An 18,271-nucleotide genomic window follows, 5' to 3' on the forward strand; every position below is an offset into this window, starting at 1 on the left:
AGAGAGAGAGAGAGAAAGGGCAAGTGAGAAAGCAAGCCACCAGGTCCGAGATTCAAACCATGGTCGGCCATGTGGGAGTCCAGTGCCCTTAACCACCACGCCACCTGCTGGCCCATCTTTTTGCCTTTTCAATACCACCTTTCTTTCTTAATTTCATTTCCTATGTTCCTTTTAATGTTTCATTTTTATAATGGAAACATTGCCCTTTAAAACAACATTGTCTGAGCATCATGAGTGAAAAATGTCACAAAATTTAAAATTTGGCGATAAATATTTCCAAAGTTTTTGGTATAGCATATAGCATATAGAATATATTTGGTGCTTAGTATTTTTAGTTGAATCTGAAATTTGAATTTCCTAATATAAGTTCTAATTTTTAGAGACTGAAAAGACATAAATATTCTATCAGTGCAGTCATATTTTTTTTTCCAGTGTGTGTTTTTTTCAGTAACCAAAGATTTCAATTATTGTTAAAAGCTATGGGTGATCCTAAAATTATGTTGTAATAAATCCTTATTCCCCTGATTCTACTCATCAACCGTATGGCTACTTTAGGGTAAAGGGGGTACTGTGAGCAACTTTATGTGAATTCATGTACTGCTTAGATCATTCTGTATTGGTAATAGTCAATATCTTTTTGAGAGTTACCCCTATTAGATAATGATTTTTTCTTGATCATACAGACTGGAGTTTTTTTTTTTTTTTGAGAGGTTTTTGCTATAGGCCGCATGCACTCGCCAGAAAGACAGAGAGACAGAAAGTGAGAAATCACCCCCCTACCCGCCGGGGGGGATGGCCATGCCACAATCCTTTCTCCTCTGTTCTCCTCTCAGTATCTTGGTCATGCATGCTCACGTGCCCAGTGTGAGTTTAAGCCACTGGGTCCAGGACTCGAACTACAGTTGACTACACAAGAGTCCAGTGACATAGCCATTACGTCAACCTCTGGTCCCCAGACTGGAGATTTTATGTTATCTTTATATTTTAAAAATTATCATTGTTTCACAAGTCTTCATCTCTCTCCAACTCTTTGAATAAAGACTTGATTGGTGATAGAGTAGTTCCAAAAGAGATTAGATTGATGTATTCAGGGCCATTGCTGTCACTTACAGTGCCTTTATATGAATTGAGAAAAGTTGTCTTCTCTTGTGGTTGGAAGCCAGATTTCATGGCTTGGGAAACAGACATAGGCTGCTTCAGTACTTACCTGACCCCTTAACCAGCCACCCTTATCTTGGGCATAGCTTCCACACATATACATGGCAATTAGTACCTGGAGGAGTAGTGAATATTAGTATCTCTGAAATCTCTATATAGGATCACATATAGACTGTGTTTTAGCATCTCTGTGCTCATAAAATTCATTTGTATGCAATGCAGGTAGTTGTTTGTGTGTCAGCTGGATACAGACATAGTGCTGCTGTCACAGAGGATGGTGAATTATACACATGGGGTGAAGGAGATTTTGGAAGATTAGGTAAGCTTTTTTAAAAATTGAAGTTACTAGGGAAAAATAGAAATGATTACAGTTACTAAGAAACAATGAAAATAGATATAATATACTAAAGACTGTCATTCATCTTGTCGGTTTTAAGCTCAGAGGAAGACAATTTTATAGAGATAGTACCTAGATTCTGGTGCTGCTGTTTACGATGTAATTAACTCTAGCAGGTGCTTACTGAGTGCCTGTGATGATCATGCACTGTGGGGTTTAGGGATAAGAATGATACTATCATGATCTGGGAGTTGGTAGTCCAGTGGGTATGAAAACAAGTTGACGTGAGCATGAGATGAGGCAGAATAAGGTAAGTACTGTTAGATGGGGCACAAGTAGAATGTCCTACTAGCTCATTGAAGCAATAGAATTCCTCAGTTTGCAAACAGCCTGGAAAATTAGTTGAGAAGGTACTAGAAATGATTCTTTTTCTAGATTTAATTTAATAATACCTGTTATTAACTTGTAATGTTAATTCCACTTGTTAACATTGTTTCTTTGTTGTTTTTGTGTGTTTTATCCAAGGTCATGGTGACAGTAATAGCCGTAACATTCCAACATTAGTGAAAGACATTAGCAATGTAGGAGAGGTTTCTTGTGGCAGTTCACATACTATTGCTTTATCTAAAGATGGGAGAACTGTATGGTCTTTTGGAGGAGGAGACAATGGTATGTAAAAAATTATTTATCAGAAGCCTTGGTCTTTTATTTTCTTGATTTTTCCCTCAGTTATACATGCCTAATGTAAAAAAAAGTACATACAGATGCATATCAGTTAGAGTAAACTATGTTTCTACAAATGTTGCTTTTAGCCATTGTTAACACTTGGGTAGACAGGTTTCTAAATATACCTTTTTACAAATATTTACATAGATGTATTTTTTTTATTGGAGAGGTTTTTGCTATAGGGCGTGTGCACTGTGCACTTGCCAGAAAGACAGAGAGAGACAGAGAGACAGAAAGCGAGAAATCACCCCCCAGGGGGGATGACCACATCGCAATCCCTTCTCCTCCATTCTTCTCTCAGGATCTTGGGCACGCACGCACATGCACCCAGCATGAATTTAAGCCACCAGGTCCGGGACTCGAACTGCGGTTGGCTACATGGGAGTTCAGCGACATAGCCATTACGCTAACTGCTGGTCCCCATAGCTGTCTTTTTGAAAACTAAAGTGGACCTACATATACCATAGGTATTATTTTATAACCTGCTGGTTTTAACCTAACATTGTTTTTTTTTGTTTGTTTGTTTTTTGAGAGGTTTTTGCTATAGGGCTTGTGTGCTCGCCAGAAAGACAGAGAGACAGAAAGCAAGAAATCACCCCCTGGGGGCATTGCCATGCTGCAATCCCTTCTCCTCTATTTTCCTCTTAGGATCTTGGGCACATACGCATGCACATGTGCCCAGCGTGAGTTTAAGCCACAAAGTCTAGGACTCGAACTGTAGTCGACTACATGGGAGTCCAGTGACATAGCCATTACACCAACTGCTGCTCCCAACCTAACAGTGTTTTATGAGTATTTTTTCTACGTCGACAAACATGGTTCTATGTCATTGTTTTAAATGGGTCAGAATATTCTTTCACGTGATGTAGCACAACTTATAAAACCAATTTCTCTGGAACCAGCTCGTGATATGGTGGCTAGGGTACTAGACTCCCACATGGCCAGGTCCTGGATCTGGCTGCTTGCTTTCTCACTTTTTCTTTCTCTCTTTCTCTCTCTCTTTCTCTCTGATGAGCACGTTTGCCCTGTAGCAAATTGAAAAAAAAAAGATAAGTAAAATCAAATAAATAATTATTGAGGGAAAAGTTGCTCATTGTCAAGTTTCTAAATGGTTTCAGGTTTTTTTGTTGTTGTTTGTTTGTTTTTTAATATCAAAAACAACACAAGGAATCACTAAATCTTCGTCTTTATGTAGTCACTCCATTGGCAATGTAAATGCTTACTTACCCATATTCCTCAATAACACTAGGTATTAAAATTAAGAAATAATTTCAGTAGTGCAAATGATATCACTTAATCTATATTTTTCCTTGATTCCTAGTGAGGTAGGATTTACATGTTGTTAGCCATGTATTTTTTCTTCTTTAGTGATTTGCCAAGTTTTATATTTTGTGAATTATTGAATCATTTTTTAAGTTTTGAAAAATTATATGTGTATACATTTTTGTATAGTACCTGCCTATTATGTCAGCAATTTCAAGTTAGAATCATGACCATTAAAGGGGGAGAGAGGGACTCCATGGTGGCACAGCAGTTATACAACTGGATCCACATAGTAAAGATCCTGGGTTCAAATCCCAGAACCTCTGAACACGCCATGCATGATCATGATCTAGGCAGCTGACACTGGGTATGGATTGCAGCATAAGAACCCTGTGGGGAAGGGACCAGCAGTTAGCGTAATGGCTATGTCGCTGAACTCCCATGTAGTCAACCGTGATTCGAGTCCCGGACCCGGTGACTTAAACTCACGCTGGACGCGTGTGCGTGCGTGCCCAAGATCCTGAGAGGAGAATGGAGGAGAAGGGATTGCGGTGTGGCCATCCCCCCTGGGGGGTGATTTCTTGCTTTCTGTCTCTCTGTCTCTGTCTTTCTGGTGAGCGCACGCGCCCTATAGCAAAAACCACCCAAAAAGAAAAGAAAAGAACCCTGTTGGGAGTGTTATCATGCAAGGAAGCAAGCAAGAAAGAAAGGAAAGGGAAAGAAGGAAGGAAGAAGGAGGGAGGGAGTAAGAAATTCTTTTTAAAAAGGAGAGGGAGAAAGAAAAATAATCTTCATGCCTCTTTTAAAGTAATTTTAATTGTTTGAATTTAAGATACAAAAGACTATTAGTTATTGGTTATTAACTTCCTTGTAATAAAAATGCTCATTTGTTAACATTCTCTGCTGTTAAAAACTTAACAGCTTTCCACACCTTTTAGGTCAATGATGGAAAGCTTAGAGCCCTTTATCCACTCTAGTACTTAGAAAAAAAATAGAGGTTTTTCAAAACAAGTAAATTGTTGAACTCAAATGTGTTTGTTTCTACAGGCAAACTTGGCCATGGTGATACCAACAGAGTATATAAACCTAAAGTCATTGAAGCATTACAAGGAATGTTCATTCGCAAAGTTTGTGCTGGGAGCCAGTCTTCACTTGCTTTGACATCAACAGGGCAGGTAGGACTAAAAAGAATTAGAGTATTTTAGAAGACTAAGTGACTAAAAAGTAATCATTGTATTTCAATTTTAAAATCAGAAGAAGTACATTTTTAGGAACATACTAAAATGAAACGTCTTCTCCTGTCTGAAGTAGGGTATCTGAGAAGGAGCCAGCTTTTCTGCCTTGGCCTGTGTGAACCAGATAAACTTTTCCTAAGCTCCTTGTTCTTTATATTAAGCTGGTTTTATAAAATCTTTCAGCACTTCGTATACTTTTTCCTAAAATTCATGGATATTGGGGGAAAGTAAGACTAGATCTTGATAGAACCAGTAATAGGAACTGAGAAGGCAGAAAGTAATAAAAAAAGAGGTTAAAAGAGAATTCCTGGTACATTGTCAGTGAACAGTAATATTTTGAAATAAATCTTTTTTTTTTTTTCTTTTCCCAAGCAGTAAGTCTTAGCAGTGGGCTTAAGATACTCAGTCAACTGTGATGTTAATAGATGTGCTATCATCTAAGGTTTGTTCAGGTCCCATTTGTAGAGCGCAGGCAGAGTAGACATAACATAATTCTTAAGGGTTCTTGGATTTTCAGAATGGTAAATGAGCACTGACTTCAGCAAGTCACCACCTATATTAGCTCCTAAAGAACGTCAGCCTGTCCTTTAAAGCTGTGAAGCCAGGCCTTGATGTCACTCTAACTGTGAAAGCCCTAAAAGGCACTTTCTTCCAGTATACTTTCTACTTTGAAAATCTGCTGTTTAGTGCAGCCACTTCGTCGGTGATCTTAGCTGGTTCTGCCGTAGCTTCTACATCAGCACTGCTGTTTCACCTTGCATTTTATGTTATGGAGATAGCTTCTCTACTGCCTTCTCACAAAGCTTAATCATTTCTAGCTTTTGATTTGAAGCATGACTCTCATCACTTGAAATCTTAGAGGTCCTGTAGGGTTATTAATTGGCCTAATTTTGTTATGGTTGTGTCTCAGGAAATAGGGAGACTGAAGAGAGGGAGACAGACAAGGAGGATGGCTGGTCACTGGAGCAGTCAGAACACACCAGTATTTGTCATTTAAATTTGTAATTTATATGGCACAGTTTGTGGTGCCCCTAAACAATTCCAGTTGTAACATCAAAGATTATTGGATATATATCACCATAATATTTTTAATAATAATAGAAAAGTTGGAAATCTTGTGAGAATTACCAAAATGTGAAATAGAGACATGAAGTGACCACATGCTGTTGGAAAAAATGGTGCTGATAGGCTTGCTTGATGCGAGGTTGCCACAGACAATTTGTAAAATACACAAGAGCTGTTAAAAAAATAAAAAATAAAAAAACACACAAGAGCTGTGAAGCACAGTAAAATGAAGGACAGTGAAAACAAATACAGTTTTAAAAGAGAATACTTAAGGCATTATTTCCAAAGCTGCTAAGATTAGGCAAATATAAAAAAAATTAAGCTAATTAGTAGCTCTAACAGAAGCTCTTAGAAGATATTTTCTTTGACCAGTTATTTTCCTTTTCAGCTTCACTACTTGTCTGCTTAAACATTTTCAAACAGCACAGTAAATCACTGGCAATCTTTAAAATGATCAAAACAGTAAATATTAACATGAAAGCGTTATTATTTGGTTTCCCATCACATTCTTGTTTGTTAGATTATATTTATTCCTAATCAGTCTCACCGTGTCATCTCAGGAAATGATGTGCAGTGTATTTCTTTTTTTTTCAGGTCTATGCTTGGGGCTGTGGAGCTTGTCTGGGTTGTGGTTCTTCAGAAGCTACTGCTTTGAGACCCAAACTTATCGAAGAATTGGCTGCCACAAGAATAGTTGATATTTCTATTGGAGACAGTCATTGTTTGGCACTTTCTCATGGTAAAGTTATATGGGGTTTTTTTTTTTTGGAAAAGTTTTTGCTGTAGGGCACGTGCGTTTGGCAGAAAGACGGAGAGAGACAGAGAGACAGAAAGCGAGAAATTCCCCCTGGGGGAGTGGCCACGCCGCAATCCCTTCTCCTTCATTCTCCTCTCAGGATCTTGGGCACGCATGCACACGAACCTGGTGTGAGTTTAAGCCGCTGAGTCCAGGACTTGAACCATGGTCAACTACATGGGAGTCCAGTGACATAGCCATTACGCTAACTGCTCGTCCCAAATTATCTGTTTTTAAAGAAATTAAATTAATTATTATCTTCCATAAATGTATTACATTTAAATTTGGCTCGTCTTTTGTACTTTATGTTTTGTTTTCAGATAATGAAGTTTATGCCTGGGGCAATAATTCAATGGGGCAGTGTGGCCAAGGAAATTCTACAGGGCCTATTACTAAACCAAAGAAAGTGAGTGGCTTAGATGGCATAGCTATTCAGCAGATCTCAGCTGGAACATCACATAGCCTGGCGTGGACTGCTCTTCCTAGAGACAGGTAAGGGTGCCTATGTTTAAGAATTCTTGTGTTTTCATAACAGCAGAAACATCAATAAAAACGGAAAGAACCATATTTTGTTCATAAAATGCCTTTCTGAACATTTCCAGTACTTATAATGAAGGAATGACATCTAAATTTCTTTCTATTTGAGTGTTAGGTTAGATATGTTTTATATACTCTGTATTTAACACATGTTCTTATTAAGTGTCTTATAAACAATTTAAAAATCAGTATCTATCTGCTGCTAGATACTGATTTTAAAACTTAAATGTCTGTATATCAAGAGGAAATAAGTTAAAATAATTAAAATCAGAACTCAGATTTATTGATTTAAAACAGTTGTTTTTTTAACTTATGCTGCTTATTTGGTTGGGTTTTTTGTTTGTTTGTTTGTTTGCTAAAGGGTGTATGTGGTTGCTGGAGAGAGACAGAGACAGAGAGAGGAAGTGAGAAATCACTCCCCCAGGGAAGATAGCCACGCCACAATCCTTTTTACCCCTTTCCTCTCGGGATTTTGGCCGTGCACATACATGCACCCAGCATGATTTTCAAGGTGCTAGGTCTGGGATTTGAACTTCAAAGTGGGCCTTGTGAGAGCCAGCTTCCCTAACAACCATGCCCTGGAGGCTCTGCCTGGTTTTCTTGGGGAAAAAGAACAGTGGCCACACTTTTAAGTCAAGTCAAGGAAGTTACTTTTTATAGAAATTTAATTCTTTCCTAAAGTGGTAACCATATCTTTTTAATTCATCAGGTAGATATTAGGAGATTGACTCAATATTACAAGATTGACTTTTAAGGAATATTTAGGTTGTTTCAGGTATTTGGGAACCTGTATGGCCTGGTTTATAATGTAGAATGTATATTATTTTCCTTTCAAGACCTTGATTCAGACAGGGTTTATTATGATATCCTATCCAATTAAAAATAAAGCTTTCAAGACCTTGATTCAGACAGGGTTTATTTTGATATCCAATTAAAAATAAAGAAGTCGAAGGACCAGCAGATGGCATAATGGTTGCATTGCTGGACTCTCACATAGTCAGCTGCAGTTTGAGTCCCGGACCTGGCAGCTTAAAACGTACTGGGTTCATGCACGTGTGTGCCCAAGATTCTGAGAGGAGAATGGAGCAGAAGGAATTGCAGTGTGGCCATCCTGTGGGGAGTAATTTCTTGCATTCTGTCTCTCTGTCTCTCCAGTGAGTGCATGCATTCTATAGCAAAAATCTCTCTAAAATAAATAAATAAAATTAAATAAAGAAGTTGAATATATATAAATTGCTATTAGGATTAGATTTTCAACTTCCTACCTCACATATAGGGAGTTAGGTCCCAATATTTTGAAAATCTTCACAATGATTCTAGGAGTTTTTCTTTTAGTAGATTTCAGTATAGCACTCTATCAAGTTAGGATATTTTTCATAATATGTAATGCACATTTTATAAGCTCATAGAACCAGAAGGAGCTTTTGTAGATCATGTGGCTTAGTCACTCTGCCTCTAGGTAAATGGATATTCAAACTATCCAAAACAGGTGGTGGTTATATGTTTTCTTCTTCTTTTATTTATTTTTTAAAGTTGTTAGAGGGAATGTGCACTTCCCAAAGAGAGAAAGAGAGACAGGAAGAGAGAGAGGGGGAGAGAGAATTCCCCACCTCCCTATGGGGTGTGGCACACTGCAGTCCCTTCACCTTCATTTTTCCATCTTTATGAGATTTTTGGAAAATCATGGTTGACCATGTGGAATCTGGCTCTCTTAATCACTCAACCCCTGGGCTGATGCTATATATTTTCTTCTTCTTTTTTTTTTGGCGAGGTTTTTGCTACAGGGTGTGTGCACTCATCAGACAGACAGAGACATAGAGACAGAAAGTGAGAAATCACCCCCCCCCCCAGAGGGGGTGGCCACACCGCAATCCCTTCTCCTCCCGGGATCTTGGGCATGCACGCACACGCGCCCAGCGTGAGTTTTAAGCCACCGGGTCTGGGATGCGAACCGCGGTCGACTACGTGGGAATCCAGCGACATAGCCATTACACTAACTGCTGATTCCCCAGATGCTATATATTTTCTTCTTGAAAATGGCAAATTTGTGGTTTTCCATATCATTACCAAGACGATCTTCTGTATATCTTGTTATCTTTCAAATTTAATATGTTCTAATTGTTTTCATATCATGTCTGTAAATTTTATTTTAAGGCAGTTTCATGTTTTTCTTATGTTTTCTTCTAGACAAGTTGTTGCATGGCACCGACCTTACTGTGTAGATCTTGAAGAGAGTACCTTTTCACACCTTCGTTCTTTTCTTGAGAGATACTGTGATAAAATAAACAGTGAAATCCCCCCACTCCCTTTCCCTTCATCAAGGTATGTTGTATTATATACATACAGGTATATGTCTTGTATTTGTGTCTGTATGCATGTGTATTTCGAGTTTTGATTTACTATTCTTTGTTGTTTATCATTTTCTCAAATTTTATGAAACTTCTTTATAATCTAGAAGAGACCTAATAATAGATCCTTACTGATAATAACTTCTTGGAAAAAGTTTTCCTTCATTTCATCAATCACATTTTAAAAATTACTGTTGTTTATGACTTGACAAAACTCTAAAGAGAAAAACGTTGACCAGTTGGTTAGCACTTGCACTTTTATTTTCGAGAAATTTATAGCATTTTATTTTATTTCAGGGAACACCACAATTTCCTCAAGCTGTGCCTGAAGCTGCTTTCCAATCACCTTGCTCTTGCACTTGCGGGAGGGGTAGCTACCAGCATTCTCGGAAGGCAGGCAGGTCCGCTGCGTAATTTACTCTTCAGACTGATGGACTCAACTGTCCCAGATGAAATCCAAGAGGTAAGAGAATAGGACCTGTGTGAATATGTATCTCAAACCACATCTTTCTCTGAGATTTTAGCAATAGAGTACATTCAGCTGTAAATTGAACAACTTGAATGTTCTTTTCTTATTTCTGTTTTCTTGGTGGGAGTAGATATTTTTAGTTAACTTATTCTTTAGACAAATCAGAGACCATTTCTGAGAAACCTTTTTTTCCTTGCTTTCCCACCAGGTTGGGTTTCTCTTTTGTATTCTCATTACATCACATTCTATTTTAGTTGCCTACAAAATTGTCTGTCTTTTTTACCAGAAGATAAATTTCAGAGAGCAAGGACCCAGTTTTCTTTATTTTTGTATCTTTAGCGCCTGGTGCGTGGCTTGGTCAATAATAGAAACTGAGTAAGTGGATTGAGTCATTTAATAGAACCTCAGTCAGAGCTTGGAGAGAAAGGCTGGCTTAAGTAGGAATAAGTGGCCTAGAATAGGCAGTGATCATAAGTAAGGACAATATCGTTTGAACAAGCTTATTTGGCATTACAATACAATGTTAAATTTATGGAACTTTAAAAAATATATTTTTGTAATATAAAACACAGAAAACAAAAATAAATTCTTTTTGGTAGGTACAGATATGGTACTTTTTAAACAGTGTATTTTAAAATAACAATGGGTCAAAGAAAATATCACAAGGAAAATTTTAAAATATTTTGAGATGAATGAAAATAAAAATACAACATACCAAAACTTAAGGAATTCAGTTAAAGCTATACTTAAAGGAAAATTTGTAGCTATAAATGCCTATTTTTAAAAAGAAGAAAGATCTCAAATCAGTCATTTAATATTCCACTCTAAGAAATTAGAAAAAGGAGAGCCAAATAAACCCAAAGCAGGTATCAATAGATAATAGGTAACAGTGTAGATTAGAGTAGAATTAATCTAATAAATAATAGAAAAGTTATTAAGAAAACCAATGAAAGTAAATGTTGGTTAATTAAAAAGATGAACAAAACTGACAAACTTCTAGGTAAACTGATTTAAAAAAAGAGAGGATTATATTATTCAAGTGATGAATGAATGAGGAGACATTATTATTGTCGCTATAGAAATCAAAAGGATTATAAGGGAATACTATGAATAATTAATCATTTGCCAGCAAATTAGATAACCTAGATGAAGTGCACAAATTCCTAGAAAGACACAAACTACCCAAACTAACTAAACAAGAAATAGAAGATCTGAATGGACCTATAATGAGTACAGCAATTGACTTTATAATAAAAAAGAAACCTATCAAGACCAATGGGTTCATTGGTAAATTCTACTAAATGTTCTTTTTAAGTTTGTTTATTTCAAGTGTGAGAGAAAATGAGAGAGAGAGAGAGAAAGAGAGAGAGAGAAAGAGAAACAGATTCAGCACCCTTGACAGAGTTCTGACATTACTGCTTACCCTGATTCAGCACCCTCGACAGAGTTCTGACATTTCTGTTCACCCCGATTCAGCACCCTTGACAGAGTTCTGACATTACTGCTTACCCCGATTCAGCACCCTTGACAGAGTTCTGACATTTCTGTTCACCCCTAGCTTTAGCCAGCCCAGATTATGGGCACACATGTTCCCAACATACTCAGGGAGGTCTCTGACACAGACCAGAAACCTTCCCACTTGGTTCTGCCTTGCAGAGCATTTCATTGTACTGCTGTGCTGTCTAGCCCCTATTGAATGTTTAAAGAAGGGTTAAAACCAACCCTTCAGGGACTTTTCTAAAATAAAGAAATGAGCAAATATGTCCCAACTCTATTCTTCAAGGCCATGAATACCTTGATAGCAATCTGGACAAAGATATTGCAAGAAAAGGTAACTATATACTGGTTTCTGGTATGAATATACATGTAAAAATTCTCAACAACGTATTAGCAAACTGAATCCAGCAACTTTTTTATTTATAAGATGTATGTGATGACCAAATGGAATGTATCCTAGGAATGCTTGGTTGGTTCAAAATATTAAAATCAGTCAGTGTACTACATCATATTAATAAAATATTAACAAAATCATGTGATCTTCTCAATAGATTCAGAAAAAGCATTAACAAATATTTAGCATCCTTTAATGATAAAAAAAAATTCAACACAGTAGAAATAAAAGGAAACTTTCTTAACTCAGTAGAGTATTTATAAAAAATTTGTAACTAATATCATATTTGGTGGAAAAAGACCCCTTCAGATCAGGAGCAAGATAATGATTTTTCAGTCTTGCTATTTGTATGTTAGCCAGGGCAATTATGCAAGCTCAAGTATTAAAAAGCATCTAGATTGTAAAAGAAGAAGTTGGGACCAGCAGATGGCATAATGGTTACTTTGCTGGGCTACCATGTAGTCGATTATGGTTCGAGTCCTGAACCTGGTGGCTTAAAACTCACTTCAAATGTCGGGAACCAGCAGTTAGCGTAATGGCTATGTCGCTGGACTCCCATGTAGTCGACCGCGGTTCGCATCCCGGACCCGGTGGCTTGAAACTCACGCCGGGTGCGGGGGCGTGCGTGCATGCCCAAGATCCCGAGAGAAGAATGGAGGAGAAGGGATTGTGGCGTGACCATCCCCCCTGGGGGGGTGATTTCTCGCTTCCTGTCTCTATGTCTCTGTCTGTCTGGCGAAACGCACGTGCCCTATAGTGAAAAAAATCCTCTCCAAAAAAAGAAAAAAAAAAACAAAAACTCACTTCAAATGCATCTGCATGTGTGCCCAAAATCCCGAGAGGAAAATGGAGGAAAAGAGATTGTGATGTGGCCATCCCCCCAGGGGATGATTTCTTGCTTTCTGTCTCTCTGCCTCTCTGTGTCTCTGGAGAGTGCACATGTTCTATAGCAAAAATCTCTCTTAAAAGAAAAATAAACATAAAAAGAAATTAAGCTGTTTCTATTTATAAATGGCATTATTTTATATGAAGAAAATCCTAAAGAATTTGCAAAAACTCCAGCTAATAAACAAGTTCAACAGAGTTGTACAATACAAGTTCAACATACAAAAATCAGTTGTATTTCTGTAAACTAGCAGTGGACAATACAAAAATAAAATTAAGGAAGAAAATTTATTTGTAAGCGCATCAAAAAGAAAATAATACTTAGGAATAAATTTAACAAGAGAAGCATAAGACTTGTACACTGAAAACTGTAAACCATCATTGGAAGAAATTAGAAAAGACCTAAATAAGCAGAAAGACATTTTACTTTCACTGTACCAAAACTTAATATTAAGATGTCAATACTTTCCACTGATTTACAGATTGAATGCAATCTCTTCAAATTCCAATTGCCTTTGTTTGGCAGAAATTGGCAAGCTACTTTTAAAATTTATATGGAAATTCAAGGAACCCAGAATACTTAAAACAATTTTGAAGAAGAAAATAGTTGGAAGACTCATGCTTCCCAACCTCAAAACCTACTACTTTCTGGCCACAATAAATAAACTACAGTATTACTGGTAGAAGGATAAATATGTAACTCAATGGGAATGACTTAAAAGTCCAGAAATAAACTCATATATCTTTGATTTATTGATTTTCTACAAGAGTTCCAAGACAGTTCATTTGTTGTCCTGTCAACAAATGGTGATAGGACAGCTAGATACCACAGCAAAAGAATAAAATTGGATCCTTATATCACATCGTATACAAAAAAAAATTTACTCAAAATGGATCCAAGACCTAAATGTAAGAGCTAAAACTATAAAACTTATAGAAGAAAACGAAGATACAAATCTTTATAACGTTAGAATAGATAATAGTTTCTTAGATATGACACCAAAAACACAAGCAATCAAAGAAAAATAAATTAGACTTCTTCAAACTTAGAAACATTTGCTCTTCAAATAACACTATCAAGAACATGAACAGACAGCCCACAGAATGGGGAAAATGTTTATAGATGATATATCTCATAAGATTCTGGTTTTTAGACTATAAAAAAGAATCCTTACAAATCAACAATAAAAAGACAACCAATTTTTTTAAATGAACAGAGAAGGTATACCAGGGAAGATATTACAGTTTACCAATAAGCAGTGTTCCCTATCATTAGTTATTAGGGAAATGCAAATCAAAACTACAATGAGATACTACTTCACACCCATTAAATGGCTAGGATAAAAATGACCTACAATAACATGTTGGAGGAAGTAAAGGAATTAGAACACTCATACATTACTGAAGGAAATGTAAAATGTGTAGCTGCTTTGAAAAAAAGTTGGGCAGTTCCTTAAAAGATATACTTAAACATAGGGTTATGAGCAGTTCTGCTAGGTCTGTTCTCAAGAAATTTGAAAACCTATTTATATAAAAAGTATACATGAGCATTTGTACCATTTTGTATTATTATTCATAATAGCTAGAAAGAAGAAACAACACAAATGTTAACCGATGAATGAATGAACAAAATGTGGTATATCCATTCAAGGTAATATTATTCCATCATAAAAAGGAATGCAAGTGGGATAGCAGATGACATGTGGTTAAGGTGTTGAACTCCTAAATGGCTAACCATGGTTAGAGTCCTGTTCATGGCAGCTTGAAAATTATGCCAGGCATGTGTGCCCAAAATCCCAAGAGGAGAATGGAGGACAAGGGATTGCAGAGTGGGTGTATCCTACTAGGGATGATTTCTCACTTTCCCTCTCCCTATCTCTCTCCAGCTATGGACAAAAAAGAGGAATGAAGTACTGATAATGTACTATAACATGATTGAACCTTATAAACATGGAAAGTATGGGGCTGGCAGATGGCATGGTAATTAAGGTGCTGGACTCCCACATAGTCGATCACAGTTCAAGTCCTGGACCTGGCAGCTTGATTTCTCACTTTCCCATTCTCTTATGTGCTCTCTCTGTCTTTTTGGTCAAATTAAAAAATAATAATAACAAAATTAAATGAGGAATTTTTTTAAATAAGAAAAAAGCATGCAAAGTAAAATAAGACAGACACAAAAGGCCACATATTGTATAATTCCACTTGTATGTACAGAGCAGGCAAATCCATAGAGACAGAAAGTACATTAGTGGTTGTCAGGAGTGTAGAGGAGAGGAGAATGGGGAAGGACTGCTAATGGTCACAGAGCTTTTTTCTGGGGTGATGAAAATGTTCTAAAATTAGACAGTGAGGAAATGGATGTGTAACTCAGAATATTCTAAAAACCACTAAATTTTATACTTTTGAAAGATTAATTTTATGGCATGTGGATTACATGCTAACTTTTTAAAAAAAGAAAAAAAGAAAGTGAAACAATGATTATTTTTTCAACAAGAGGGACTTATCTCCTGGAATGAAGATGGGAGAAATACTAACTGGTGGTAAGTAGAAACTGTGATGTTTAATTTTATCAGACGTGGGATAGTATAATATATATATTTTTTAATTTGCTGTGGGATGCATGAATTTGCTGGAGAGAGATGGAAGGAGAAAGAAAGAGAGAGAGAAAGTGAGAAAGTGACCCTCAGGGGGATGGCCATGCCACGATCCCTTCTCTATTCTCTTCTCAGGATTTTGGGCACATACACAAATGCAACTAGTTATGTATTTCAGGTCTCTGGGTCTGGGACTTTAATCATACAGTCAGCTATGTGAGATCCAGATGCCTTAACTGCCACACCACTGGCTGGCCCATTGCAAGATTTTTAAAAAGGTTGAAAGTACTGGAGTAAATTAAAGAAAGTAAGCTTTTTGTTCTATTGCTGGATCCCATGTTGCAGTTAGTTGTTACTTCTCTATTCTCCTTAGTCTTCTGTAACAATGGCTCAGTTTTCTTTTTGTCTTTCATGTTCCTGACATTTCTTATGCATACTGGTCAGTTATTTTATTGAATATCTCTCTGATATTTTCTCATAGCCGGATTATGTGTTTGGGGGAAGAATACCACAGAAATGAAGTGTCCTGGGTACATCATTCCATGTGCTTGTAATATCGAGGTGTCTTTCTTTTTTTAAGAGCAGTGTTTGCTATAGGGCATGCACTTGCCAGAGAGACAGAGAGAGACAGAGCAACAGAAGGCAAGAAATCACCCCCCCTCCCCCTCAGAGGAGATGGCCATGCTGCAATCCCTTATCCTCCATTCTCCTTTCAGAATTTTGGGCATGCACACAAACATGCCTGGTGTGAGTTTTAAGCCACCAGGTCTGGGACCCAGACCACAGTCGGCCATGTGGAAGTTAAGTGATGTAGCCCTTAAGCTATCTGTTGTTTCCTCAATATGTCTTTTTTTTTTTTGAGAGGTTTTTGCTATAGGGCACGTTATATATATATATAGCTATTTTTTAGATTGTAGGTTTTTGCCATAGGGCACATGTACTTGCCGGAGACAGATAGAGGGAAAGTAAGAAAGCCCCCTCCAGGGGTCACCTCAACCACGATACCACTTGCTGGCCTCCACGGTATGTGTTTTTTTATGCTACCTTGTTTAGACTTCCATGATCCAAATAATCAGTGGATTCACTTTTCATGTGTTTCGTTAAAAAAAAAAAAAAAAAGAACCATGCCATTCAATCCACTTTTCTTTTTTGATATTAGGTGGTAATTGAAACTCTGTCAGTGGGAGCAACCATGCTATTACCTCCATTACGAGAACGGATGGAGTTACTTCATTCACTTTTACCTCAAGGACCTGACAGATGGGAAAGCTTATCTAAAGGACAGGTAAGCCTTTGCTTGATAGCTCAATAAACCAGTAATGTCACAAAAATTGAACTGAGTGAAGCAAGGGATAACTTATTCAATTATTTGGGGCTAATTATTAACATAACAATTGATTTTTCCAGCGTTACTTGCTTATCAAAGCAGAGCCCTTGGTTTTTTGTAGTATGCGGAGTTGAAGTCTAGGACAGATGCTGACTGTTGGTTCCATGTCTAGAACTGTTCTAGACATGGAAATTGTTCATGCAAAAGTAAAGGATGACTGTTAGAAAAAAGTATGGTTATTCTTTACATTTTTAATATCTTATATCCATGAAAATAAGTATACTTTGCTCAACCAAGTAGAAAAATCAGTCGTAGAGCTGTAGATTTAAGGGACAGAAAGAGTGCTGGTTATAGGCAATATAATATCCACAGATGCTTTCCATTGAGTATTTTGCATTAATTTAGATTTCAAGTGTTTATTTTCAACATTAGAATAAGTAGTTGTCATTGGTAATTCTGTAGACTAATATATAATTTATCTGTTGGCATTTTCTATTCCTTTCTACATACAGTGTGAAAATCATGATGCACAGTGTGCCATTTTAGCTTAGAGTTTTAGGTATTACAATGAAGACTAAAAGAAAAGCGTATATGTAATATTTTCTTAAATGGTATTAATTGGACAGTTTTTCTTATAATTAAACATTTCCTAAGATTATTGTTTATCAGGCTAAACAGATTAGCATCATCAGTACAGTTTTTTTCTGAGATTCTTTTTTTTCTCTTCTAGTGCATTTTTAGCTAATTATTTCTTCTTATTTCATTGTCCTTAGAGAATGCAACTGGATATCATTCTGACTAGCTTGCAAGACCATACCCACGTAGCTTCCCTACTTGGCTATAGCTCGCCCTCTGATGCTGCCGACCTCTCCTCCGTGTGTACTGGCTACGGAAGCCTGTCAGATCAACCATATGGCACTCAAAGCTGCCATCCAGACACTCATCTGGCTGAAATTTTGATGAAGACCCTCCTAAGAAATTTAGGATTTTATACGGTAAGTTGCCTTTTCCTTGTAATAAAAAGTAGCGAAAGGGTAGCAATCTCTTCAGTTCACGGTGTTTTGACTTAAACACTTACAACGTGTGGCCAGCAGGTGGCATGGTGGTTGGAGTGCTGGAATCCCACATGGCTGACTGTGGTTCAAATCCTGGACCTGGTAGCTTGCTTTTTCACCTTCTTTCTCTCTGTTTGGTGAGCACACATGCCCTTTAGCAAAATTTAAAATAATAATAATAATTTAAAAACTTTGAGAACCAGGAGTTAGCGTAATGGCTATGTCGCTGGACTCTCACGTAGTCGACCGCGGTTCGCGTCCCGGACCCGGTGGCTTAAAACTCACGCTGGGCGCGTGTGCGTGCGTGCCCAAGATCCCGAGAGGAGAATGGAGGAGAAGGGATTGCGGCGTGACCATCCCCCCTGGGGGGTGATTTCTCGCTTTCTATCTCTCTGTCTCTCTCTGTCTGGTGAGCACACGCGCCCTATAGTGAAAAACCTCTCAAAAAAAAAAAAAAAAAAAAAGAAAACAAAAAATTTTTTAAAAATCTTAATATGTGAATTAAATTTTAATCTCTCCTTCCCATAAGAGGAAAATATGTCAGGTCTTCTGAAATATTGTGGGACCCAAATGACATGTGATTGA

General features: G+C 37.2%; 1 protein-coding gene across 9 annotated transcripts in view; it reads left to right on the forward strand.

Annotated features, from left to right (window-relative positions):
• The window catches only part of HERC1 (HECT and RLD domain containing E3 ubiquitin protein ligase family member 1), a 252,265-nt gene that overhangs the window by 89,674 nt on the left and 144,320 nt on the right, over nucleotides 1-18,271 (forward strand). For all 9 annotated transcript variants that reach the window (XM_027765801.1, XM_027765792.1, XM_027765774.1 and 6 more), the window contains 9 exons: nucleotides 1,381-1,477; nucleotides 2,021-2,164; nucleotides 4,532-4,659; nucleotides 6,379-6,523; nucleotides 6,901-7,072; nucleotides 9,305-9,439; nucleotides 9,763-9,928; nucleotides 16,464-16,589; nucleotides 17,405-17,626. In XM_027765801.1, coding sequence (XP_027621602.1) covers nucleotides 1,381-1,477; nucleotides 2,021-2,164; nucleotides 4,532-4,659; nucleotides 6,379-6,523; nucleotides 6,901-7,072; nucleotides 9,305-9,439; nucleotides 9,763-9,928; nucleotides 16,464-16,589; nucleotides 17,405-17,626 — 1,335 coding nt within the window. The remainder of the gene's footprint in view (nucleotides 1-1,380; nucleotides 1,478-2,020; nucleotides 2,165-4,531; nucleotides 4,660-6,378; nucleotides 6,524-6,900; nucleotides 7,073-9,304; nucleotides 9,440-9,762; nucleotides 9,929-16,463; nucleotides 16,590-17,404; nucleotides 17,627-18,271) is intronic.

This window comes from Tupaia chinensis, unplaced genomic scaffold (assembly GCF_000334495.1).
Source record: "Tupaia chinensis unplaced genomic scaffold, TupChi_1.0 Scaffold000063_1, whole genome shotgun sequence".
In the NCBI taxonomy this organism is placed as follows: Eukaryota; Metazoa; Chordata; class Mammalia; order Scandentia; family Tupaiidae; genus Tupaia; species Tupaia belangeri.